Source organism: Astatotilapia calliptera, chromosome 5, assembly GCF_900246225.1.
Source record: "Astatotilapia calliptera chromosome 5, fAstCal1.2, whole genome shotgun sequence".
Taxonomy (NCBI): domain Eukaryota; kingdom Metazoa; phylum Chordata; class Actinopteri; order Cichliformes; family Cichlidae; genus Astatotilapia; species Astatotilapia calliptera.
Genome location: NC_039306.1, coordinates 35,781,148 through 35,808,389, shown reverse-complemented (window position 1 = coordinate 35,808,389; position 27,242 = coordinate 35,781,148). Strand labels below are relative to the sequence as shown.

The 27,242-nt window shown below is 40.5% G+C and overlaps 1 protein-coding gene across 4 annotated transcripts; it reads right to left on the bottom strand.

The window, feature by feature from the left end:
• Positions 1 to 887: 887 nt before the first annotated feature.
• On the bottom strand, positions 888 to 27,242 carry lhfpl4a (LHFPL tetraspan subfamily member 4a). 4 transcript variants are annotated; one of them, XM_026169097.1, is made up of 5 exons: positions 24,837 to 27,242; positions 10,396 to 10,632; positions 7,863 to 7,879; positions 6,400 to 6,432; positions 888 to 1,493 (listed from the first exon to the last, which is right to left on the bottom strand). In XM_026169097.1, the coding sequence occupies exons 1-5, from the start codon at positions 25,240 to 25,242 to the stop codon at positions 1,440 to 1,442; spliced, it is 747 nt and encodes a 248-aa protein (XP_026024882.1). In that variant the 5' UTR covers positions 25,243 to 27,242; the 3' UTR covers positions 888 to 1,439. The 4 variants fall into 4 exon arrangements, with proteins under 4 accessions (XP_026024882.1, XP_026024885.1, XP_026024883.1 ...); XM_026169100.1 differs by lacking the exon at positions 6,400 to 6,432 and having other exon boundaries at positions 888 to 3,311; XM_026169098.1 differs by lacking the exon at positions 6,400 to 6,432.

Genomic DNA, 27,242 nt, shown 5'->3' with positions numbered 1-27,242 from the left:
GCCTTTTACAGTATTTAATTCATGATAAATGATCAAACTAGCCCCTGACTATAAATGGGCGCGCTAACTAAAGCATCTTACAGACTTTTGCATTATTGGTAATCACCAAAAGAGATTTTCCACAAGGGTTTTTAGGCCACTTTAAACCCCAACAGAATCCTAAATGTTCCAAAGTTGTTTTCTTTCAGAAAATTATCCATGAGGTTTTTTTGTGGTTTTTATTAGATCGTCCTGATCTGAACCTGTGTTGACTTTCTCTGTATTCATGCAACATCAGCACTAGGGTATTGGTGCGTCCATCAGAATCTAGATTCTATTTTATTATTCACTGACTTTACAGAGCTGTTGGATTAAATCTGTCAGCTTTTCAGGCAGCAACTTGGAAAAAGCAAGTTTAAAACTTTAAAAACATCTAAGTAAATAATGATCACGATAGTCTTTCTTTCCACCTTCTCATTCAGTTGTGCCTTCCAAAATGAAAATGCCTTGTATAATCATCATGTCAGCCAATTGTCTGTGTCCATATAAGATTAGCTACATAGTATGCAATTCTTTTTCTTGTCCTCTCAATACTCTTCAACTGCTGGACAGTGCAGCAGACTGAGGAGTCTGAGCCCCAGCATCGTCTTTCAGGCCTGAGATAGATGCAGCATGCAGGGCTGTTTTTGGACATACAAACAGAACCCAGCTGAGGAAGCAGAACAGATATCGCCCCTTTGATGAACAAACCAAAAACTGTAATGTTGTGAAATACGAACGAATGAAACAGCTGGTTTTGGCCACCTGTTGGTATTATTACACACAGAGTAAAGGACAAACACATTATACTGCTAACAGCTGATGAATATGTTGTTTCACGTATGGGCAACAAAATGCTTAAAAGTATGTATTTACCTATTTCCATAGAAACATGTTTATTTTGACGTTCCCGGGCTCAGACAGTGTCGTGTACAAAGAGAAGTTGAAAATGAACCTAAAAAAGACTTCAAAATGACACCTCGTCTAAATTGTACAAAAGTTGTTTCATTTCTTTTTTGTTATGTCATAAGTAGCACCTGTGTGCTTTTACATGCGCACTTCTTCTTTTGACTTTTAAAGCTGTAAAGTGGTTTTTTTCTTCATTCAATAATCACATTTCGTTAACTCTGTGAGCTTTGATGTAATAACTCCTTGGAACAATACGAGTGTGTGTTTGCGAATGATTTTATCCCAGAGTTTGGTAAAGCTGATCATCCCACTTTCTCTCAGGTTTTGTTTCTTCTCAAACAGTTTGACTTTGTTAGATTAGTTCGTGTCAGTCCTGCTTAACAAACTTTGACCTCCAAAACCCAAACCAAAAGGGTTTCACCTGCAGAGCTTAGGACAGGAGATGGATGGAGGAGGTGAAGTATCGGGGAACGAGGCACAAAGCTGGAAGAGGAGGAAGAGATCTTTGGTTCTCAATGGAACCGCTGAACACAAAATCTTGGATCCTTAGTTTCTTGTATTTCAATCTGGTTAAGAAAGAGAGAGAAAGAACAGAGGCAGTGTCAGGACAGCAGCATCTGAGCTGAGAAATGGAAACTGAAACATGCCATGAGAGACAGGAGAGGGTGGCAAAGCAGGTGTGTGCCAGGACTCATTCTTGTCCTGCATGCTATATACTATTTTGTACTGGCAGGGATAGACTGTGCTTGAACACTGGGGTTATATGTCAAGCACAAAATTAGGCATCATTTGCACACATTTCTATCTCATATGCAACAGTTTAGAGTGGAAATGTCTCCGTAAAATCATGCACAATTCACAGACTGCACACATCTGTTGAAACAGAAAATTCCTTCCTCACCTTCAGTGAATTTCATGTGTTTGTTATTTTGTGAAGAACACCAAGACAATGCCTCCTATATTTTCTGAATAAAATCGGATATGTATCTGAGAAGATATGATGTGAAATGCCCAACCTGTCCTGTCTCACAATGCTAAAGAATCCAAATATTCCTGGATCCAGACTTCTGGACTCTGCGTTTTGAAGCCTCAAAGTTAGTGGGGTTATTTTTGGTATATAGTTGGCACATTTAGATGATGACTGTATTCTAAAGCTTCCGGTGTAAAACACATATAACTGCTCAGACTAATAAAATACACAAATTTCACTCAGCACAACCACACAGCAGGCATTATTATTAATCGACAGCGACATTCATGAAGACCATAACCACTATCGAGCTGTTATGATGGATTAAATTATCAAGAGAGTCCAAGATTTGTATTCTTTTGTTCTTTTTTGTTTGTTTATTTGTCCCGGACTTCAGACAGTCTTCAGCATGAATGTTTTGGAGTGGGATGTACCACAGAGAAGTGTCACGCCTTGTAGTTCAAACCAGCCTGCGATCTTTCTGTGAACCAAACCGTGTAGTTTAATAAAGTTATTTAAATTGATAATATCATATCAAAAATAGCTGTTAGTGTCGAAATCTGTTGGCAGTTGAATATTTTCCCTTTAAAAGTGGAAAAATAATTATTTTGTATACAAGACCCAAATGGATCCATATGAAACCAGACGGATGTTAGAGGCTGTGACTACTGCCTGGTATTTGGCATTCAGACATTTTCTAGTATTTTCAATTCTATTCTCCTGTAGATCAGTTTTGCACGTTCATTATTTTCCTGCTGACTCCACACACATTCAGCCATGACTCACTCTTCTTTCCTCTCCTATTCTGTTTGGTGTTGTAACCTTTAAATGAGTGATGTTAAAATTCAAATGACTGTTGGAGCTTCCTTTGTTTATGTCACATGACTGCAAGTCAAAGTAGGGGAACTGTCACAAGGACTTTGACATATGAATCAGCAGGTGGTGAATAAAAGGCCAAAAACAAACAGAAACATTGTAATGTGACAGTCTTTAACGTTTTTCTTACAGATTTTGCAGCCTCATTCTGATACACTTTCAATGTAATTTTATCCTTTAGAGCTGCTATGTCTATTTGAAATGCATAAACCTTCATAGTTCTGCCATGAGATCTTAGGTCTTTAATGTTTTATTAATGTTTATTGATAACTCAATGAAAAAAATGTTTCTTTTGATGGATTAAAAGAACCGAAAACTATTGTAAATGTCACAAATACAAATGGGAGCAACTTACTGGCCTGTGAATACCAAGGTCAGATCAAGTTTAATTAAACTCAGTTAAGCAAGCAGCAGTCTGATTTGAGGCATCCATTATTTAGCCAGTCACAGCTGCCCCTGGATGAACCTCCTGTTTGTCACAAACAGGCTGGATGGGGAGGGATGGGGGTTGAGTTTGAATGTTGCTGATGAAGGCTGCCTGTGGAGAAGGATATTAATAGCTCCAGCACTTACCAGATGACTCATTCTTCAAACAAAACCGTCAAATGAAAAAGATTTTTTACCCAAAGTTGGTTGGATGTTGGGTGAGATGTGGAGGTTATTGAATATTGTATTATCTGTTAGGTGCCGCGCCTCCAAGAAATACATACGTACTGGACCCAGTTACAGTGTGAGGGGATTTTTCTTGCACATTATGTTTCTTGACATTTATGTATGTTTGTAAACACTAAATTCTCTGAGCCTGGTTCTGCTGGAGGTTTCTTCCTGTTAAAAGGGAGTTTTTCTTTCCCACTGTCGCCAAAGTGCTGCTCATAGGGGCTCATATGATTGTTGGGTTTTTCAGTGTATGTATTATTGTAGGGCCTACCTTACAATATAAAGCACCTTGAGGCGACTGTTGCTGTGATTTGGTGCTATAATAAATAAAATTGAACTGAATTGAATTAAATTCCTACTGCATCAGATATTTGACGTGGTGGGCCTCATCACAACGGTAAGTCTAATATGGTTAAAGCTGTCAAAGAACTTGGAGTGATAAGGAGGAGAGCTAAAAGAACATTACACTGCAAACACCAACATACAGCTGCTTTGCCATTTTAACTGAGGACCACCAGTCTTTTAAAGCATAGGTTCAGATTTACATTGCAATAACGTCAGTGCTCCAAAAGAAAGGACAGCACAACATAATGTATTTACACACAAAAGCGCCCCTGTTGACCATTATGAATAATGCAGCCTAACTAGTAAATAAAACCCTCACTCCAAGAAATCTGAGATGTGTAAGATTTAAATCACTTCTCACAAACCCACAAATGATTCACAGTAGAGCATAGAAAACATATCAAGTGATTAAACTGAGACCTAATATTTCATGAAAAATAGCTCATTTTGAATAAGATGGCAGCAATACTGTCACGGCTGGGTTCTCTTTTGTTTTCTTTGTTTTTCTCAGTGAATCTAAGCTTCAGTTGGAATGGTGGCTCCACCTCTGGGCAGAGTATTGTAGACTGTACTGTCTTCACTCCTGTAGTGATAATCGCTGGAATTGTCACCTGGAATACTCACTTGCCTGCAAGCCCTCTGCCACTGGTCACTTCCCTCTTGGAATCGACCTGCCTCCTAAGATACCCCTCATGTTTATGCTCACTGCCACGTAAGACTGTAGTCCACTCACTCTTGGACATAGTTCAGTACCTATTGAGCCCTCTCGTTTCACTCTGGATTCACTCTTGTCCCTTTGCAGAACTCCCATTGTTGATCCTATTAACCGTGAATTCAAGCTTCCTCTCAGTCACCTTTGCATTATTTTTTAAATGATTTTGTGCAAATAAACTTAAAAAAAAATGCAATCAGCTGGAATCCGCTCTTAACAGTCTGTAAATATCCATGGAGGTAACCAAGGAGACCAGCTGCTGGACTAGTGAGGAAACCTATTCCTGCCTGATTCTGTTTTAATGCAGTGCTGCAGAGATTTCTCCAGACTGGCTGAATTTCTTGACATTATGCACTATATATGGTGAGATATTAAATGTTTTCACAATTTGAAATTGATGAACATTATCTTGAAGTTATTGCAGTTTTTTGCTGACTTCTCTTGTCTTTGGAGAAGCTGTCTCTCCAGGGTCACGTTGTGGTCAATGGTTGTTGGACATTTGATAAGATACTTATGTGGTCATATTAAGGTACATATATTTCTACTTATTTAAGCTATGTGTTATATTTAACATAATTTTTAACTTCTTTAACAATGGACTTTTCCTAATTTTGGGATATCTTAAGTTCTTTCTGTTAAACAGAACTGAGAAAGGCTTTCTTTCCCTCTCATGGTCTTCCACTCATCCAAGCATTCATGCGTCTCATGTTTGCCATTTTTTAAACAAGATCAAATCATCTGACATTGAAAATCAACTCTCACATGTTTTAATGTTATTTTTTCCAGACTACAGGGTATCTTACTTGTTCTGTAAAGAACAGATACATAACATGAGGAATCTGTAGACAAGGCACAAGATTTTTTCATCATTAAGCATAGAACATGTAAAGAGCAAAAGGACTACGTTTTCTGAAATTCAATCTCAAAACCATCGATTATTATCGGCCAATAACTTTGCTTTTTATTAGCTTTTAAAATTTTAAATTTTGAACTAGTGTCCTTGTAATTAGTATCCGTCATCTACTACCTGGATATGATGGCTATACCAGAGGCCCTGAAAAACTGGCTGTGTTCCCCTGTGGGAAGGTAACACATTCCCAGAGTAGTCACCTCTGTTTCTTCATATAGAGTCAAATCCACCAGAGAGAGGGAATAAACCCTTTTGTCAAAAAGCAATTTATGAGGGATATGAAAATTGTCCTAATTTTATGATAAAATCATAATGAATAATTGATCATCATGATGATCATAATAATAATAATTAAAAAAAATAATTATTAACAACAACATGGCCCTGTGACAAATTGGCGACCTGACCCGGGTGTACCCGCCCTTCTCCCTACAGTAGCTGCAAACCAGCACGACCCTGAACTGGCAGAGCGTAAGAGAATGGATCAGTGCCTTTGGTTTTAATTATTCAGTTATACACTGAATACTTAAGGTATGTAAAGTGCAACCCACAGCCCTCCTTGAAGCAGTAAGCCAAAAAACTAAGGACGGTCCCAGCCTTGACCAATGAGAAACATAGCTGGCGTGGGCCAGTGCTGACCAATGAGAAACATAGACTATGTATATATTGCCCCCTGTGATGGCTGAGAAAGACTGCGGTAAGATCCTGTTTGACGTCCAGATGCAGGTGGACGCAGGAAGATGACCATATTTCCAAAAACTTTGAACACTTTCCTTTAACATTCAATTTGCTCTAAAAATTACTTTCACTTTGTAAATTGTATTGAGCATTTTCTTTGACAAGGAAGCTAATTAAACAGAATTAGAAAATAAGGATAAGTAAAAGTTAAGTGCAAAGTTTCTCACAAGACAGGAAAGCCATCAAGTTCTCAGCCATAACTGATCAAAGCACATGCAAGGAGAACATGCTGGAGATTAACTCGACAAAACTGCAGGGTCTTACACCATCCATTCGCAGAGGTGGACCAAGATGGAGCTAAAGGAAGGAAGGAAGCAGTTTTAATGTAACACTATGGTAACTAAAGGATCTCACTGTGCACGCATTTTGAACATTTCACATTCATGATGGTCTGCTGGTTTGTTTAGCGCTAGTAGTGATAGATTGCTATCCCATCAATGACATTGGTGCTTAAATTAAATCAACCTGACATCGCATGAACACCATTGGATACAGCTGAATCCTTGAACTTAAATCCTACTTCTTTTATTAAAAAAAAAAAAAGTCATGATCTCAAAGAAAGAAGTGAAGAAAAACTCAAGGATATAAGTGTTTCATAGGCCGACGCCAATGAGCAAAACCGAGGCATAAGATGGAAAATGCAACAGTAATTTTCATAATGAACTGCATCTCTGAGTGGTCAGATGGTGGATGCACCTCGTTAAATTGTGCATCATTTGCTTTTATTTCATAAAGGACATTTCAGTATATCTTTTACTAATACTGGAAATTAGAGCATATTTCATAGCTTAAATTTAAAAAAAAAAGACTTCAAAGAAGCACCGTTGATATTCACAGTACTACCTCCAGTGATTGTAATCACAGAACCTTTCCTGTGACACACCTGTCACCCATTTATGTGTGCAGAGATTTTTAAGTAGACCACACACATTGACGAATATACACAGAAGCTTGACATCCTGCATCACGCACAGTCTTCAGTGAAAGGCCTTTCCCGACTTGACGTCTTGACACATCCACTTGCAGTGGGTCCCGCTCCTTTGGGAAAACGTGCCCGGGGATGTTTTGCTCTACATGTGACCACCCACTAAATTCTTTCGCATTTCTAGCTCTGTGCTTTTTATTTTAGCCTGCATTCACTCAAGTCGATACACGAGTATACAAGAGTCTCTAAAGTGAAGGAACACCATCGCTCTCGTGAGGACAAATGCTAAATATCTGACCTGACAGCAGGTCAGCTGAAGCTCAGACTGAAAATAAATTGTTTACTGTGCCATTTTAAATTGACATAACTGGCAATTTAAAACAGACACTATTACTTGACAAATTGATCGTGACTAAATTAGCGATTAAGAAAAATGCATGGATATGCACAGGATAGTAAGTATTGAGACTCTCTGAATCATGTTGCAGATATAATTTTAAATGGATACCGTCAGTTTTCAAAAAGGGTAACAAAAGTAGCAAAAGTAGTGGCTCATCAGCAACTGCTTACACTTTTCAGCTAATTGAAAATCTTATTGTATTGCTTTACTGGCAATACAATAAAAAAAATACTGAAATGGGATACCGAGCAGCATGTATTTCTATTCTAAATAATAACAGGATATTATTCAGACTAAATCTGAAGAGTTTAGTGTCTGTTATATTCATGATGTGATAAATACAGTAAATCAACCTTGAAACCACAGACTGAAGACATGATGTACTCGTACATGTGCACTTACCCTTGACACAATGAAGTCTGTGGAAAAGAAACAAGGACAAAGGTCACACTTTGACTGATTGAAGGTTGTTGAATGAAAACATGCCTGGTAGTGGCTGTGACCTGACAGCTTTTAACAGTATTCTAACTTTATTTAGTATTAAATAATTATGTTATGAGATATCCAAATGTGACGTAATGTTTCAGTTTGTGCACTGACTGATTTTTAAAGCTCGCTGCCTGCCAGAGCTTATACAGAATTCACTTTTCAAATAATACTTGACTGTTTGCGGTTCATAAGAAGGGATCAATTACTATGTTTCTAAAAATCTTGCAACAGCCAAATACTTCATACATACATAAAGGGAGTTCTGGTCACATAGTTAAGTCACTATATCAGAAGTGCCATCACTGTCTGTGAGTGCCAATGCAGTTAATGTACTCCAGTCTGATAATCTGTTTGCTGAAGGACTTGTCAACACTCCTACTGTAATACTCAATTCAGTTCAACTCAAAATGTATTTGCACACATTGATTTAGCACCAAAACACAATGGAAGTTACCACAAGGTGCTTTATATTGTGAGGTTAGGTATGTTCTCCTTGTGCCTGTATGGTTTCTACCATGAAGGCCTCCAAAGAGATGCAAGTTAGGTTCAGTGGAGACTCTAAATTTCCACAGGTGTGGGTCAGTGTAAGTGGTTGTCTGAATGTACTCTGCTGATGAAAAGCAAAAGCAGAACCAACTTTCAGACAGAAGCTTATCCCAGTTCTTGTGCACAGTTTATTTTCAAGGCTTAAATGAGAATCACACGATTACAGAGAGTGAAATATTATACAGGAAGCAATTGCTCATTCAGGTATTGCTTTAGTGCTGATAGCTGGTCACTAGCACTCTGTTGAAGATTTCCCAAGATAAGCCTCTAATGTGTTTACTGCCTCTAATGTACACTATGTTTCCAAAAGAATTGGCTTGCTTGCCTTCACATGCATATGAACTTGAGTGACATCCCATTCCTTGGCCCACCATTTGCAGATATAACATCTTCAGCTCTTCTGGGATGGCCTCTCCCTTAGAGATAAGGTGAGAAGTTCAGCCATCCAGGAGGGGCTCAGAGTAGAGCCGCTGCTGCTCCACATCGAAAGGAGCCAGTTGAGGTGGTTCGGGCATCTGACAAGGATGCCTCCTGGGTGAGGTGTTCTGGGCATGTCCCACTGGGAGGAGGCCCCGGGGCAGACCCAGGACTTGCTGGAAAGATTATATCTCTCAGCTGGCCTGAAAACGCCTTGGTGTTCCCCCAGACAAGCTGGAGGAGGTGGCTGGGGAGAGGGAGGTCTGGGCTTTTCTGCTTGGGCTGCTGCCTCCGCGACCCGGCCCCGGATAAGCGGAAGAAGATGGTTGGATGGATGGAAGTCTTCTGGGAAAGCTTTCTAAAAGGTTTCTAGAGTGTTTATGGGATTTTCTTTTACTGTTCTTCCAAAATCACATTTGGAAGATCAGAGGCTGATGTTTTACAAGAAGGCCTGGCTCACAGGTCTCTGCTCTAATTAATCCCATTAGGTGGAGGTCAGTACTCAGGCTGGTCAAATTCCTCGACACCAAGCTCATTCATCCATGTCTTTATGGACATTGCTCTGTGCACTGGTGTGTAGTCATGTTGTCAATCCTGGAAATGTTCCCAAAGTTGGAAATGATTATTTGGAGCATGAAATTGTCCAAAATGTCTTGGTATGCTGAAGCATTAAGAGTTCCTTTGACTGAAACTAAGGGGCCAAGCCCAACTCCTGAAAAACAACCCCACAACATAATCTCTAAATTTCACCAAACTTGGCACAGTGCAGTCAGACAAGTACTGTTCTCCTGGCTACCACCAAATCCAGATTTTCATTTGGATTGCCAGACACTTCAGAGGGCACAACTCCACTGCTGTAGAGTCAAGTGTGCTTTACACCACAGCATCTGACACTTTGCATCGTGCTTGGTAATGTAAAGCTTGGATGCAGCTGCTCAGCCACGGAAAGTTATTCCATGAAGCTCTCTAAGCGCTGCTCACTAATCTGAAGGGCACATGAAGTTTGGAGATGTGTCGCTATGGACTCTGCAAAAAGTTGGTGACCTCTGCGCACTGAGCTCCTGAGAATGACCCATTCTTCATTTGGATTGGTAAGTGAAAACTTTTGGCAATAAGGTTTTCTCCAGAGAATCTTATCTTTAACCTGAAAAACAACTCTAATAGCCCCAGTGCAGTTTGTCACAGCCAGCGTCTGGATTTTGGCTTGGTTTTTAAATAAATGATGATAATAATTTCTGTTATTGTTCATATGAGGCTGCATTTATCTGCTATTGTTGTGATATGGTGCTAAATATATATCAACAAATATAAATAAAATGGAATTGAATGGAACTGAATTAGTTTTTATTATGTCCTGATATGTGAAACCTTACATTTTAAACATGGTGTACTAACCTTTTGTCATGAATTTTCTACATAACATAATGATGCTCTTTATTTCCAATGAATTTTTCTGCCTTGGTTTGTTTTCTCCAATCCTCACCTTTGTTTTCAGCCTTCAGCTCCTCCTGCAGGAAGTCCCTCTGCCGATTGCCCAGCACGAAGGCCAGAAAGGAGAGGATGAGGGCATCCAGCACGCCGATGATAGCCAGAATGTAGGCCCAACGAACAGAGCAGTTGCCCAAGGTATACTTTCCAGTGTCCTCACCACACATGTCCTGGATCACCTCTGCGTCCCAGCCATCCGGGAAGATCATACAGCCAAGCACGAGACAGATGGCTAAGAAAAAAAGAGGGAATGTAGGCCAGCAGTGAGCAAAGGGATTACTCAATTAATAATTAGTACAAAGATGTGATAGATAAACAGTAGTCACAACAACCTGAGTGGAACTGTATTTGTCTTGTGTGATACGGGATTTTGTTAGGGACCACGTATGATATCATGCAGAGTGATGGGTCAAAGTAACAGATGTGTTACATTTAAAAACAGCTCATGACAGAAAATGTCAAGGCTGTAGGACCCAAACGCATGCTTCATAACATGAAGGAATAACAAAAAGCCTTTCTTTGCTGTAAGACCCAAACACAAGGAAACCTAACCTAGAACTGGAAACTAGGAACTGGGACTGGGACTGGAACTGGAACAGAAAACTAAGAAACCGCAGAGCACAGACGACACACACAGCAATGTGGGAAAACAACAAGAGGCAGAGGAAGACAGGACTAAACACACAGAGGATAACGAGGGGATGGGATATACAGACATAATGAGACAGGGAGGAAGCCGAATGAACGTACTGAACACAGGACTAGGGACTATCAAAATAAAACAGGAAACATGTTTCACAAGGTGTAATGTTGCATGTTGTAATTGGCATGTTTTAACTTGGTGTGTTTAATTATTTTGCATGTGTTGCTGTGTTTTATCATTTTTGATAATGTTGTTTTATTCTTACAGTTTTGTTGCATGCTTTTATTGTGACATTTGTTGACCTGTTTCTGGGGAGCACGTCCCCCCCCCATACTCCCCCGCCCATGATCGCTTAACAGTTTGGCACACAGATCATGTGACACACCTGTGAGAGATCATTGCCTGGAAAAACTGCAAGGAGATTGACCAATCAGGGTTCACCTTTTGGCCACTGAAGGCCAATAAGTGGGCCTGTCAGGACGGATGAGAGTCATCGGGTGGTGAGCGGCGGCTAACGGGCAAAAGGACTAGGGTGATGATGATGATGGTGGTGGTGAAGATGGTGGTGGTGGTGAAGATGGTGGTGATGATGATGGTGATGATGGTGATGGTGGTGGTGATGGTGATGATGGTGGTGATGGTGGTGATGATGATGATGGTGGTGATGGTGGTGATGATGATGATGGTGGTGATGGTGGTGATGATGATGATGGTGGTGATGATGATGGTGGTGGTGGTGATGATGATGGTGGTGATGGTGATGATGATGGTGATGATGATGATGGTGGTGATGATGGTGGTGGTGATGATGATGGTGATGGTGGTGATGATGATGGTGGTGATGGTGGTGATGGTGATGATGATGGTGGTGATGGTGATGATGATGGTGATGATGATGGTGATGGTGGTGATGGTGATGATGATGGTGGTGATGATGGTGATGGTGGTGATGATGATGGTGATGATGGTGGTGATGGTGGTGATGGTGGTGATGATGATGATGATGGTGGTGATGGTGGTGATGGTGGTGATGATGATGATGGTGATGATGGTGGTGGTGGTGATGGTGATGATGGTGGTGGTGATGGTGATGATGGTGATGGTGGTGATGGTGATGGTGATGATGGTGGTGGTGGTGGTGATGATGGTGATGATGATGATGGTGATGGTGGTGATGATGATGATGGTGATGGTGGTGGTGATGATGGTGATGGTGATGATGATGGTGGTGATGGTGATGATGATGGTGATGATGATGGTGATGGTGATGATGGTGATGGTGGTGATGATGATGGTGATGATGGTGGTAATGGTGGTGATGATGATGATGATGGTGATGATGGTGGTGATGGTGGTGATGGTGGTGATGATGATGATGGTGATGATGGTGGTGGTGGTGATGGTGATGATGGTGGTGATGATGGTGGTAATGGTGGTGATGGTGGTGATGATGATGATGGTGATGATGGTGGTGATGGTGGTGATGATGGTGATGATGATGATGGTGATGATGGTGGTGGTGGTGATGGTGATGATGGTGGTGGTGATGGTGATGATGGTGATGGTGGTGATGGTGATGGTGATGATGGTGGTGATGGTGGTGATGGTGGTGATGATGATGATGATGATGGTGATGATGATGGTGGTGATGATGGTGGTGATGGTGGTGATGGTGATGATGATGATGATGGTGATGATGGTGGTAATGGTGGTGATGGTGGTGATGATGATGATGGTGATGATGGTGGTGGTGGTGATGGTGATGATGGTGGTGGTGATGGTGATGATGGTGATGGTGGTGATGGTGATGGTGGTGGTGGTGGTGGTGGTGGTGGTGATGGTGATGATGGTGGTGGTGATGGTGATGATGGTGGTGGTGATGGTGATGATGGTGATGGTGATGATGGTGGTGGTGGTGGTGGTGATGGTGATGATGATGATGATGGTGGTGATGATGATGATGGTGATGGTGGTGATGGTGGTGGTGATGGTGATGATGATGATGATGGTGATGGTGGTGATGATGATGGTGATGGTGGTGATGGTAACCACGAAGCAACGCCGTGTAAATAAATGAAAGTGACTGCTCTCTTTCTTTCTCTTTAATTATTCGGCTAAGGCCAATGGAACTTTTTTTGTTTTATTGTTTCTACATAATTAAGTTCTTGTTGGCCGTTGTCTTATTGTTTGTTTCTATGGTAAATAAATTTTATTTTAGCAACTTTTATTAGGTTCATCACTTAGAATGAAGCAAAATGAAAGCACTGATCGGGCAATCTGCAAATTCTTCCTGGAGAGTCTGGCTGTCATGAAGCTTTTTCCTTTGGTTGCTAGCACACAAAATGCAACTACAAAAATGCAATTTTGTAGCCACTGAAAATTAAAATTAATTGACATACAACACACACAAGACAGCTGTGCATTAGTTACATCACAGTCACATTAACCATAGGACATCTTTTTGTACAGAGGTCACAGACCGTATATAAATTCCTCCATGTGTACTCAACTGTAAATCTCCACATTACATCTGATGGCCCTGTTCTTGTGACCATTTGGATCACTTTTTTCCCTATTTTGAACTACAAAAGGATGCATCTGTGGAAACTTTGTGTGCGTGTTTATATGTGCATGCCCCCATAAGGCCCAAGTGATCCCTTGGTGTGTATGGGCCCAGCTGACGTCAGGCTGGCCCTAACAGATGGGTCCCTGAATGCCTCATTTACTGGACTATTGCTACTATTGAGAGCAGCACAAGGCAGAAACCCCCCCAGAAAAACTTGTATGAACTCAAAACGTAGGAACATGCAGGAATGTTGAGGGTTCAGCTGTTATAATGGACACTGAGCTGCATTCAGTTTACTTCAACGATAACAACACTATCCAAACACTCCATGTCTCGTTATAGACTGTGAAATAATACAGTTAACTATTATAGAAGGATTTGCATTTTTAAATTCATTTGTGTAAATATCTGGATAGATGTTTATGTTAAATTTACTAACAAAACAACAACATGTAAATGGTTTGTGTGAATGTGTGAAGCTCTAGGCATGGAGAGTTTTTGTAAATCTGGACTATGCCAGGGCATGAAGTAGAACCATTGCTCTGAATCTCCACCAGAAACAAAGAGAAAAATTTGCTGCCAACACCTGAACAAAAGCAGCTTCGGTGAGTGGTTTCCCCACTAATTTATTATTTCTAAGAAAATCGATTAATGGTCTTTATTAATTAACGGCATAAAAAAAAAATCATGGTCTAATAGTCATTTTAGTTATGATGCCAGACATCCCACAATTTTGAATTGGTTTCTGGGGATGTTGTTTCTGAAATACTAACCCAAATGAAACCCTCAATAAGCTCAGCTGATATTTTACCCACAATCTAATTTGTTAAACTCTTTGACTCTATCGATTCCTCTGCGGTCCCTCCAAATTGCTCTTTGCCATCAGGCTGTGTTCCAGGCTACTTCAAACACGGTGTTGTCCAACTCCTGTTGGAAAAACAAAGCCCAAACCTGGACTTGTCACTACCCATGGGCTATAGGACCATTTCAAAACTTCCTTTTATTGCCAGAATATTAGAAAAGCTTGTTGGGACACAATTACGGAAGGTTTTGAAGTAGCAAAACTTTCAGTGTGGGTTTCAGAAAGTTACATTCCACTGGAATAGCTCTCCTTAAAGTCCTCTAATGACCAAATATAAGTGACTGTTCAGTCCTTGTTTTGTTGATAGAGGAGTAGACAAACTGGCTTTCCAGGCTAAACGATAATCTTCTAAATTAGTGGGAGATGCTAGTTCCTCTTCAGCTTATGCCTTATCTGCTTAAGGTACACATTTGAGAATTATATCAGGGAGTCAAATAGTCGACTACTCTTGTAAGAATTTTGGATAAAAGGAAGGTCGAAGATTGTTTAGCAGTTTAATTACTATCTGATGAAATAAAAACAAATGTGCAATATAAATGTTTGAAAGAAGTGGATCTATCAAATGATCCTAGATATATCACCCCTAGAGTCAGTGTCAAAGGGACTCTTCTAAGTGAGAGTTTCTATGACAGACACTGCACAAGTATGATCTTTGTACCTCAGTGTTTACCGGCACATTTAAAATACGTCATCTAATTTATGCAGTTTACTTCAGAAGCAACGACAGCAGGTTTAATGTGCTGTTACGAGTTTTTCTCCTGCCTGTATGACAGAAGTGAACAACATTCACTTTTAATGATTCATCCAGACTCATTTTAATCCATGTCAGGAAAGCTGGGGAGGTCCCCTGTGTGAGTGTCGCTGAATGTGCACTCATGCATATTAGAGAAAAAAAAAATCAATGTAGGTTTCCTGTGAGTTAGCTCACTGGTGTGAGAGACAGTTGTGTGTGTGTGTGTGTGTGTGTGTGTGTGTGTGTGTGTGTGTGTGTGTGTGTGTGTGTGTGTGTGTGTGTGTGTGTGTGTGTGTGTGGTTTCCAGACTAGCACAAACATGATCCCATTTTTGTAGCATGATACTTTGATGTCCTCATATTCCTGTCACTCTTCTCAGTGTGGGGTTTAATTTAGCCGCTCTCTGCTGTGGAACAGGACGCTAATAACACAGCTGTGGCCTCACTGAAAGCTTTGCTCTGTCTTTTTCTTTTTAAATCTCTACTTGGTGCATGGACTTCCCCAGCTACGACGAGCCCCTAGGACTCAGTAAGGTTTGGGAAATACAGTTATTTTGATTACAGGCTGCATTAAAGGTACCGTGTGAGGGTTTAGACAAGGCATAATAAATCTGAGCCTTTCTTGAAGTCTAATGTGCTGAAAGCTCATAAAATTAATCTTTTTTTTTAACATTTCATTGAAATGTAAAAATATGTATGAATTCAATACTACAGGTCACAAGCAAGCAAAATCCAGCTGCTCGCATTTTAACCAAAACTAAGAAATGTTTGTATGTCTCATATAAAAAGGTTTTTATATGAGACATACAAAAAGTATGTGGTTGGTTTTTGATTTAGATCTTCTAGTTTTACAGCTAATTACATGGAAATTTTGCTTAAAACTTTTTTATCACTATTACCTGATAATTTACATGATAAGTCTAAGACCTCCTTTGTGCAATGGCCATTAGAAGAGCTTTTCTTGCTTTAATCTTATTGAAATAACCTTCCATTAAAATTGAACCCCCACAAAAATTAGAGCCTATTCATTATTTTATACATGAGCAATCATTTCCCACACTATATAGTGAAGCCAGTCAGCTATTTCAGGCATGCAATAGATCTTACACAGAGCAATGATTTGTTCTTCTCATATCCTATACCAACCACGCCCTCCCAGTTCAGGGATTGATTTAAGCTGAAGAATGTCATTTCTCCTGTCAGTGCCATTGCTGCCCCGTAGCCACCTTAATATCCACCTGCTATTCATCCTGCTTTCCCTGTATCAGTCATTTTTGTTGGGAGAGTTGAGCTTCAAGTGCATCCTGCTGCTGTAACAAATAAATGAGAAATAACACCTGTTTGTGCCGGCATTATATACGGGACAATCACAATGTAGCTGCTGTCAACTTACAATGATTCAAGATTTACTGGTTAGAGGGTCATCAGTAACAAATGTTAGTCTCAGAAAGGAATGCTTAGCATGCAATTTAAAGAAATAAAAACAAGCATAAAAAAAACCCCAACAACCTACTGTGTGCGCGTAAAATGCTCATTGGATGTACTGGTCTTCCAAAAGCTATTCACTTCAGTTGTGTTTTATTAGGATGCGTTCATGTTATGTTGGTTTGAGCTGTGGTGACTCAAAAGGCCACAGAATCTGAATCATCATCAATTCTGGGATCAAGCTGTATTTCCTAAAGAAGGAGAAATGTGTGCAGCAAAATGATGACGATTTTCTACCACTCAGCTACGTCACGCACAGTAGACTGTGGCAGTATTGAATCTGGGTCTAGTCCAGATTAAAGCTCCAGCCATCTGAGCCCAACAATGAATAACAATTCTTTTCATACAAAGTTATAATGAACTGCCCCTGCTCTGCACAGACATGTGTTAATCTTTAGTTTATCACTAAAGTTCATTGTATGTTTCCACTTATTTATTCAGCTTTTTCTTTCCCCTGCCTTTCTTCTGAATGATTGTAAGTTTCATACATGCAGTACAGGTTAAAAGTACGAGTAGATGAGAGGCCATGGTTGAGAAGAGAAACACAAAAAAAGAGGGTGGAGGGATGCTGCTGGGTGGAAAATGAGGCTAACTACACAAAAGACAGAGACATAAAGACAAGGTGGTGATGAGGATGGAAAGATTTGGAAGAGGGGAGAAGGAGGTGGTGAAAGGGCAGCAAGTGGCAACAGAGCACATGATGGCCATTGTTTTTGATGTGAGGATGAAAGAATGGGATCCAAGGAATACACAGCGGCAGTATACGCACTGTCAGCCAAAACACGGCAAACAGCCAGGGCAAACAGACGGAAATCCAACACTTCCTGTGGTGTGCCAGGGAGGACTATCCCATTTCCAGCTGCTTTTTAGAAAAGTCGTTGCTCATTGTGTGATTTATTCTAGCATAATTTAAACTGATCGTATGAGACATGAATAAGAAAATCTTATGCTAGTGGGCAATTGGGCTTCTTTGGGACCAGTGGAACAAGAGAAATGCCTTCCTTATGTATTTTTTTTAAATAAAGAAAGTAAAATCACACTGATGTTATTTAATATGTGCTACATTCTAAAATAAAATCAGTTTTATAAGTCAGGAATATGACTTATAAATATTCCTGAGATGAGCTCCCTCCACTCCATAAATCCATTAATGGACACTACAACAGAAAAACAGTATTTGGGTTCAGGTTGAGCAAGGCTGTTCCAGCCGGTCCAATAGCCACAGCGCTGTTGAATTTCTCAAGTAGAACAAGATCCACCAGATGGGGCACATGGTGATGGGACACCAGGTGCCAAGAAGGCTGGGTACTCTGAACTTTCATTCAGTGTGTAAGTAAAGTTTGACACACCCATTCTCTAACCTGGAGGTACAGGGAAGCAACCCTTTCATCGACTGTCTTCTCACCCTGTAGTACTAACAGTAACCTCTCCTATGATAAGTGGACATCAACTCAGTCCACTCTGTAAATCTAGTATCTTACAGCTTTTGTTGTAGCTTTGAACCTCTGGTGCCTTGGATACTGGAGTTTAAATTTGAACTTTGTGGTGCTTTAGCCTGAAGAAACTTTCTGCTCAACCCAATGAAATGCTGTGTTTTTGTATGTAAAAAAAAGTACCTTGCTACCTGATGTAATAAGTTGGCATCCCATTCATTTAAATACACCATATATAACTATCATTTGTTTGTTTGAACAGTGTCAGAATAGCAAGTGTCTTAAAATAGCCTCTTGCATTTGTATCCATCTTTACGTAATATTTGGTGAGTTCAGTGTACTGTGTGTGCAGGCAGAGTAGAGCAGCTCACTCGCATATCGTTGTTTCCTGGAGCAAAGACCAGATTAGGATCAGCAGTCAGTCTCTCAGGTTGCTTCAGAAAACAAACAGTGAGGACTCAGTAAAGTAAAATTTCTCATGCAATTTTCACCAACACTAATGCACTCAGCACCAAGAGAGCTGAGTGCATTAAATGGTCTGTATTTGTATAGCGCTTTACTTGGTCCTAAGGACCCCAAAGCTCTTTACACTACACACAATCATCCACCCATTCACACACACTGGTGATGGCAGCTACATTGTAGCCACAGCCACCCTGGGGCGCACTGAGAGGCGAGGCTGCCGGACACTGGCGCCACCGGGCCCTCTGACCACCACCAGTAGGCAACGGGTGAAGTGTCTCGCTCAAGGACACAACGACCGAGACTGTCGGAGCCGATTACAAGGCGAACTGCCAACTCTTGAGCCACGATCGCCCCATTAGTGCACTTACACATTTTCACTGGCTTCCAGTCAGTCCTAGAGCAGTTTTTGAGTGCTGCTGTTAGTTTATGAATAACTTAATGGCTCAGGGCCAAAATATATTTATGATGTACATAAATAACAGTCAATTAGCCCTCAAGGAAGCAGTCCGATGGTAATGCTTCCAGGAAACGGCATTTTTCTGAATATACAGGAACTTCTTTTGTGATCTAGAACGCTCTTTTACCATTTGTAGATTGTAGTAAAACTCTCTGAATACATACAGGACCAAAGCAACTCCTGTTTTACCTACTGATGGAAAGATTGTCATGGTCCAATGTCCTAGAGTCAGAGTTTTGAAGTTTATATTATTTTTACTGGATGTTCAATTTGGTTCCTACCTTGTTTGTTGTGTATATTTCATATTCCTTTGTATCTTGTGGCTTTAAGTTCTTCGTTATGTACATTTGTATTCCAGTTAAGGCCTCCACCCTTGTGTCTTTAAGTTTAAATGCATTAGAGTCTTGTCACTGTGTGGAGTAAAATTAGTTTCAGCTGTTTCTTGTTATCCCGGTGTTTCCCTTATTGGACCTTTACATTGATAGTTTTTTCATCACCCTAAAACAAATGATTTGCTTTCAATCTGGCTCTTTGCCTTTGGGTCCTCGCACTTGCTACACCCGACAACTTATGACAGGTCTCCCCATCTCCTCTTTGTTGGTGTGGTCTTTTTGTGCTGTGAAGCATTTTGAGCAGGACCAGCCTCTCTGGGCTGCCACAGCTCTGCACTGTCCACAGCCAACTAAAGCCCTATTGCAGAGCTGCACCGCAGAGCTAATTAAACCATTATCTGCACGCTGCCCCAGAGTCTTCGGCTCAACTCCAGTCCCATCAGGATATCACAGACACATAGGAATATGCCCTTCATTTTCTGAAAGCAAGAGGAAAGAAACTTCTTCCACTAATAAAGGTTAGAGGAGATGGAACAAACAACGATGAGTTTGAATGCTTTGTAAAATGCAAATAAATAAAATGCAATGAATTTATATTTTGGTCATACTAAAACATGGAGAATATATGTCAAAAAAGATAAAATGCAATAGATTTTTTTTTAAATTTGATGGAAGCAACAGGTCTCAAAAAAAGTGTTTTATTTTTTACTTCATCAGCCACAAACTTGTTTTCACTTAGTGAAAGGTTTGAATTTCAGGCAGGCCAGTTCAGCATTGTCTTGCTGAAATATGAAGGCCTTGTGTGGCTCGAAAACCTCTATATACAAATTATATAAAATTCAAATTTGTCTGACTACAGAGTCGTTTTCCTACTTTTCCTCCGTTTATTTTAAACACTGTGGGCCGGAGGCGATGGTAGCATTCCTGGATGTTTTGTTCACGTATGGCTTCTTCTTGCATGATAGAGCTTTAACCTGCATTTGTGGATGAAATGGTGAGCTGTGTTCACATACAATTGTCAGAATCATGCCTGTTGTTTACAATTTCATACTGAACATTATTCTCAAATTGTACCACAATTTGTTTATGCATTTCTCTTTTTTTGCAGAACCTTTGCTCGTGTACTTGTGAGAAACACTGCCTCTCTAAAATGCTTTTTAAATAAAACAATTATCTGCAATATCTTCCTCCAGCTGTACCCGTTTTACACACTTTTGTTGTCCCGTCCCAAGTTTTTTGAGACCTTTTGCTACCATTAAATTCAAAACAAGGTAATGTTTTTCTTAAAATGATAAAATAATTAACTTATTAAATAGAAGACCTTCTGTGTCAGGAAAAAATTGGGGTTTATGACTTGATTATTTGCAAATCACTGCATTCTGTTGTTATTTTACTAAATATCCCAGTGTAACATCCAGCTCTTGTAGTAATGACACATTTAGTCAGATTGGGGTACTGGTGATGATTTGGGTTCCCTGGTGTGATGTTGTCCCCGTTTTCTTTGTGGTTAACTTTAAGGAATTAATGAAGAAAAGCAATGTGCCGAAGTCCATGTAAGTCAAAAGAGAAAATGAGGTCAGACTAAGTCATTAACTTAAAGAAAAGTCGTAATAAATTAAAAAGAAGAATAAACCAAACTCACCTTATCTGCCGCTCCATGAGTGAGAGTGTGCAGTCCTTATGTAATGTGTGCCAACTTGGCACAAGGAGCAAAGAAACTTAGGAACCAATCAGCAATGAAAAAAAAGATGAGGAAATGAGGTGGTGAAGTGTGGGTGGGGGCTACAAGGCAACAGGGCTGACTGCTGCATCAACACAAATACAGTGACTATTGACAAAGATGAGTATGTCCTTTACCACGGTGGACCTTTAGTATATGTTGCAGTTAATAAGTTATCATGAGCAGGATATATCATTTCTTATGGCTAAGCAAGCTCTTCAAAGTCACACTGTTTAAACGGCACCAACAGAAATGTCTTTGAAGCTGTGTGAATATTTCGTTTCCAAGAAGAAACTGTTTCCATAGTTTTATCCTGCTTTTTTGTGGATCCAGGTAGTGCTGGAAAACAGTCTATGCTTACAAAAGGTCCCAAGTCCATTGCAATATGTAGCCCTGGCTCCAGCTCCCAAATAGGATGAATAACTGAGCCAGCAATATCTCCTCCCAGTTAATGTCAGTGCTTCCAGACCAATTCACAAACATACTAGAGATGGACCGATCCGATATTACGTATCGGTATCGGTCCGATACTGACCTAAATTACTGGATCGGATATCGGAGAAAAATAAAAAATGTAATCCGATCCATTAAATATCACGAAAGCACCTCGCAAAACTTGCAACACGCCGTAACTCGCCTCAGAACGTTAGCAGTCGGAGCAGTATGCATCACGTGATAGAGCGGCTGTGGCATGCGGGACCTGTCGGTGGTCTGGATAGCATGTGGAGCTTCGCTAGCAACCTGGCATTTCATCTCCGACAAAGTTATCCCCGAGAGAAGTAAAGCAAGTGTGTAAGTCCATCTCTGAATGTTTGTAAAGCATTCCCACGTTAATCTTAACAAGCGACTGCCTCTCGCTCTCCGGCTGCTACTTCAATCGTGAAACTGCTTAAATGATCAGCTGATCGGCTTTTCTGTCGCGAGTCCGTGTCTCTTGTTTGTTTTTGGCCCACTTTGCGCCAGAAAGAGGAAACCAGCGGCTGAACAACAGCAGCACGTTTAAGCTTGATCAGCTGTTGTTAGAATTTATTTAATATTACTTTCTACTCGAGGATCTTTTTCTACGTAGCTGACGCTGGTAACTGTGCAGGGGCGGATCTAGCAAAGTTTAGCCAGGGGGGCCGATAGGGCATGAACAGGGAAAAGGGGGCACAAAGACATACTTTTCTTTCTTATTCTCATTTAAAATGTCGAGCTTTTAATAAATAATTATCTGACACCCAAAGTTTTAATTTGATGTAAAATGTATAGAAGTCAATTACTGTATATAGTGACTATTAAGTCTAATATATACCCTAGTAAGCTATAGTACTTTTTACTTTGGGAAGGTACCATCTGTGCAGTCTGCAATTTTGTTGAAGAAAGATGTTGAATCTATTTAATATTTCTTGGAAAAATAATTGATTTCTGTGCATTTTTTTTCACACTGCATCAAATTAAGGTTGATTACGTCGATTAAGCATCATGAGGTGGAGCGTGAGGGGTGGTTCCCTATTTTTTATTTATTTATTTTTGTTGTTGCTGGGAGTTGGAACCCTATTAGTTAGGTTGCTTAATATTTACGCTAAGTACTCTTTAAAATACCAGAATAGGGAGGATGGTGCAGGTTTAAGTTTATTAGATTGATCAGTATTGCTGAACTATGAAATATTTTTTTTGTATACAGGTATAACAGAATAGCTTTAGTGTAGTTGTTGTTTTAAACTTGAGTATGAACTTGCAAACTTGCAAAATGCAGCAAGATATTTTAAAAAACAGTTTTGTTGATTAAAAAACACTATATCGGATTCATATCGGTATCGGCAGATATCCAAATTTATGATATCGGTATCGGTATCGGACATAAAAAAGTGGTATCGTGCCATCTCTAAAACATACTCTTCCCCAAACACACACACCACACTAGACTCCATGTTTTCATAAAAAACACACACATGCATAGAAATTCAGACTTTTAAAAACTAAGGTGAGGAGTTCTGAAATAATGATGCAATCATGCAACAAGAGTATCAACAAAAGCCAAACCTTCAACACAACTATCACCGCTATCAACACTCACTGAATTTTTAAACCCATTTGAGAGCAGTTTCAGGTGCATCACGTCTAGTTAGTGTTTTTTTTATGATTAGGAATCTTCTAGGGGATTCTTGATGTTACTGAGCATGTGGGACACACTTGTAGACGCCACCTGAAGTGACACAATCTGTTCAACAATCTGTGATGGGAGAGCCTTTTAAAGCTCACACAAAGAGTTGTAACCGAGATAGCAAACACCTCTGGGTCTAATCTGGCTCCTTTTGGAAGTTGACACTTGGTTATAGTTTAGTGAATGTTGAATGGGCCAAGTATGGCTAAATAGTCATGAGCAAGGCTCAAGAGAGATTATTGTTGTCTGGGCCACATTTGGCTAAAATGCCACAACACACCCAGCATCTGGTGGGCATGAGAGGAAGTCAATCAGCCAACGTCAATGGCCAAAGCCAAATGTGGCCCATAACAAACTGCAGATCAAATTTAGGCCAGACTTGGTATCAAGTGTTTCACATACAGCAATGCTGTGACTCAACAAAGCACCACTCCAAGCCAGATCATAGGCTGTATATAAATGTCATACTTTCCATTTGGAGCCTCAGCGCTCGAGTATTGGCCACTATCATGTTTTTTTGTTTGGGACCAGAATTGAACATATTTGGATGAAGGAGAGGGGTTCTAACTTTATCATATAAAGCTAGGATCTTTAAACAGCTGATACTTCTAGAATTTTATTCACAAAACCTGAAGCACAAACTTCTAGGATGATCTGAACCACACACCATTAATTAATTAATTAATTAATAAAGCATATATCAATCAGAGCAGCCATGACCTTAACTCCAGTATTTAAATAGTTGAAAATTATTAGGAAATTAGGAAAGTGAATATTATCCATCGAGTCCTAAACTGTGCTTTTAAAACCAGGCTGTAAAAATGCTTTTTAAAGCATTTTTAAAAATAGGAGTCAATACGCACTCAATCGCTTTTGGAGGCAGCTTCAAGTGCCAATTAGAAGAACTGTAGTTTTTGGCTCTCTGTTTCATTTTCCAATCCTGGAGGTCACAGAAAAAAAATGATCAGCCACTGACAAAACTGAAAAGCTTCATCAGCTTAATGTGAAGAAGAAAAAACACTTTGCACTGCACTCAGCACTGATGGGAAAGACTCCGTGTAACCCTCTCAAGTCAGCTGTATGTTTGTTCTGGTTTTGTATATATATATGAATGAATGAATGAATGTAGTGAAGATATATTATTGAAATGCATGATTTGTAGATCACACATAATGTTGGCTAATCTTGTAGATATAACCAACATAGAAGCTGTGATCTTTGATTCAATGCTGCTGAAGGCATTTCATTATCATAATTCCATATAATTACACTGACACATTATTTTAACGAGCCTTATGTAAAACAGGATGATAGGGTTCTTGAGGAAAGACCCAATAATAGCCAAAGGCTAAGATGAAGAAATTATTTTAACTCTGAAGGGATGATCTCTATTCTATGTGACCTCCTCCAAGCGTTCATTCTGCTGCACTCATTCTGTTGAGGACCTGGTGACACTTTTTGACAACGACACAAAGGGTGGGTAACACAGGAGGACCCCGTTCTCCTCAAGCTGCCCCTACCCCACGCCAAAAAGCCTGGGAAGACTCAAATTCCCCCTCTACCTCAAAACACACCAAAGTGTCTTCCATCCATACCGCATAGCAGCTGCATCCAGGCGCAGATCTTGTAGACCGTGGCAGTGTTGCAGAAGAAGAAGAGGGCGAAGCAGCCGATGCAGGTGATGATGAGCACCATGGACATCAGCACGAAGAATGAGGCCGCCTTAAAGGCTCCTGACGGGATGGAGCCGAATTCGTAGAAGCTGCCCTGGCACGAGAATTCCCGGTTGGAGTTCCCGTTACCCACGCAGTAGTGGAACAAACCGAAGTAGCCGGCTTGAGGTGTGTTCACGCTGTCGCCAATCCAATAAGGCTGGAAGAACACCACCACGTTAATGATGGCCAAGCAGATGGTGAATATGGCCCACAGGACCCCGATGGCCCTGGAGTTGCGCATATAGTTGTCATGGTAGATTTTGGAGGCTTCTTGCGAAGGCAGCATTTTTCTTTCCCACCCCCCAAACCCTCCTCACCCACCGTACACAACAGCGCGCCAACCTGCTATTTCTTCTTTTCTCGAACTAACTTCTTAATCCGCAAGTACAAAGGATGAAAATAAATGTCTATTCTATTGAAAATCTCGGGAACAATTGTGCCCGCATACAGTGGCTGTTCCCTTCTGCATCCAGATCCTGCTTTTTTCCTTTCTTTTTTGTTTTAGTCTCACATCCACACGCCCCACTCCTCCTTCCGTTTTCCTTAGCTCTGATCAGTCACTCAGTCAGCGGTGAAACGTGATTCGGCTAACGGGAAAAGGCTCCCCTCTTCTCCGCTTTTCTCAGTGTGTAGAGAGCGGACGGCCGAGCTCACAGAGCGAAACGCTTCGGCCACGGATGCGCATCATTTCAGCGCTTCTCGGGCTTCTCGTATCCGCTCTGCTGCGCATCCAGACCAGGATGTTCGAGCAAAAATAACACAATTAAACTAAAACAAAAACGCTTCAAAACGATGCGTGACAGCAGTAACTTTCACCGAGCTGATGAGGAAGCTTTCTGAACATCAGCAGAGATCCAGAAGAAATACAGAAAGACACTCGTGCAGCTTCTGACATGCTGCACGAAGAAAACTCGCCAGAACACAAAGAAACCCTTACACCCCAAGTGTACGCTGATGGACAAATCAGTGCTCCAACACCGCTGCACACACTGACAACCTCATGACTGTGGTTTTGGATATTCACTTCCTCTCCTCGCTCCCTTGTCTCTCTGCTCTCTCTCTCTCTCTACAGCCAAAAGCACACACGCATCACTAATCAAATAAGTGCTGACATTAATAAAGGGCACAAGATGTAAACATTTCTTACAGCGAAGAAAGACATTTGCAGCTCTCTGCTGTAACCAGCTCTGCCCAGGAACTTTCCTACAAACAAAGCTAGATTGCCAACCCAGCGGATCGAGGCTCCCGAGAGTGTGATGTTTCTCGTGGTTTCATTCAAAATATCTGAAAATTAACTCTTATATCAATTAACAGAAAATGAAGATCTCCATTAATGTTCAAGACCCGTTTAATCTATTGAAGAAGACTTCCCCTCCTGATAGAAGCAAAAGCAGTCATTTTAAACATGACCACTTATTTTGATAGTTCAAAGGACACATCTAAGCTACCTAAACTGGGTTTAAGGTTTTAATGTTCTTTCCCAGTTTTATCTACTGCACCTACTAGAGGAATGAAATGTAGCCAATATAAAGGTAGTCATCGGTTGTATTTTGGTAGTGGCCATAATAACAGAGCTGGTAGTTTTCATCTTGTGTGTGAGTGATCATTGCAGATCATGGTCCCTGTGGGAACTACTCCAGTACTTATACAGAGATATGACAGCTGTGCGAAATACAGTCACCAAATTTAACAGGTTCATATTTGAACTCAAACTTACGGCTGGCTTAAAAAGGGACTAGTGTGAGTGTCCAAGCTGATAGAACAGAGACAAATAGGCATTTCAAAAAAAGTTTATTGGTTTTCCAATGAAATAAATAAAATATAATTTTAGACCCATGAAACTATTTAGCTAAAAATATGACCAAGAGCCATTTAAAATACATTTAAGTCAGGTGCAGGAAAAATAGAGGGTGATCAGGCCCTTAAGATGCAAAGAAGATAAAGTAAGACATGTGTCACGCCTGGCGTAGCAGACGTGTGGAATGGAGATAAGGACCCAAGATGCGGACTGCTAAGTAGTGAGTGAGCTTTATTAACAAAAGGTGAAATACAGCACAACAGGAAGGGGGGCGAGGAACAGAACAGAAAATACTCTAAACTGGGAAAACTAAAACTTAACAAAGCCAGAACACGAACGAGGGTACCTTGCAGGGAGAATCACCAGGAAGCCGGAGGCACAAACACAGAATAACGGAGGGGAATAACGCAGACGAACCAGCAACTATACTAAGACAGAAGACACGACTAAAATACACTCAGAGAACACAGGGAGATTACACACAGGTG

Coding starts and splice junctions, on each gene's coding strand:
- lhfpl4a (XM_026169100.1), bottom strand. CDS start 25,242: ATGCTGCCTTCGCAAGAAGCCTCCAAAATCTACCATGACAACTATATG. Junction 10,633..24,836: donor CTGGATGCAGCTGCTATGCG/GTATGGATGGAA, acceptor TTTTTTTCTTAG/CCATCTGTCTCGTGCTTGGC.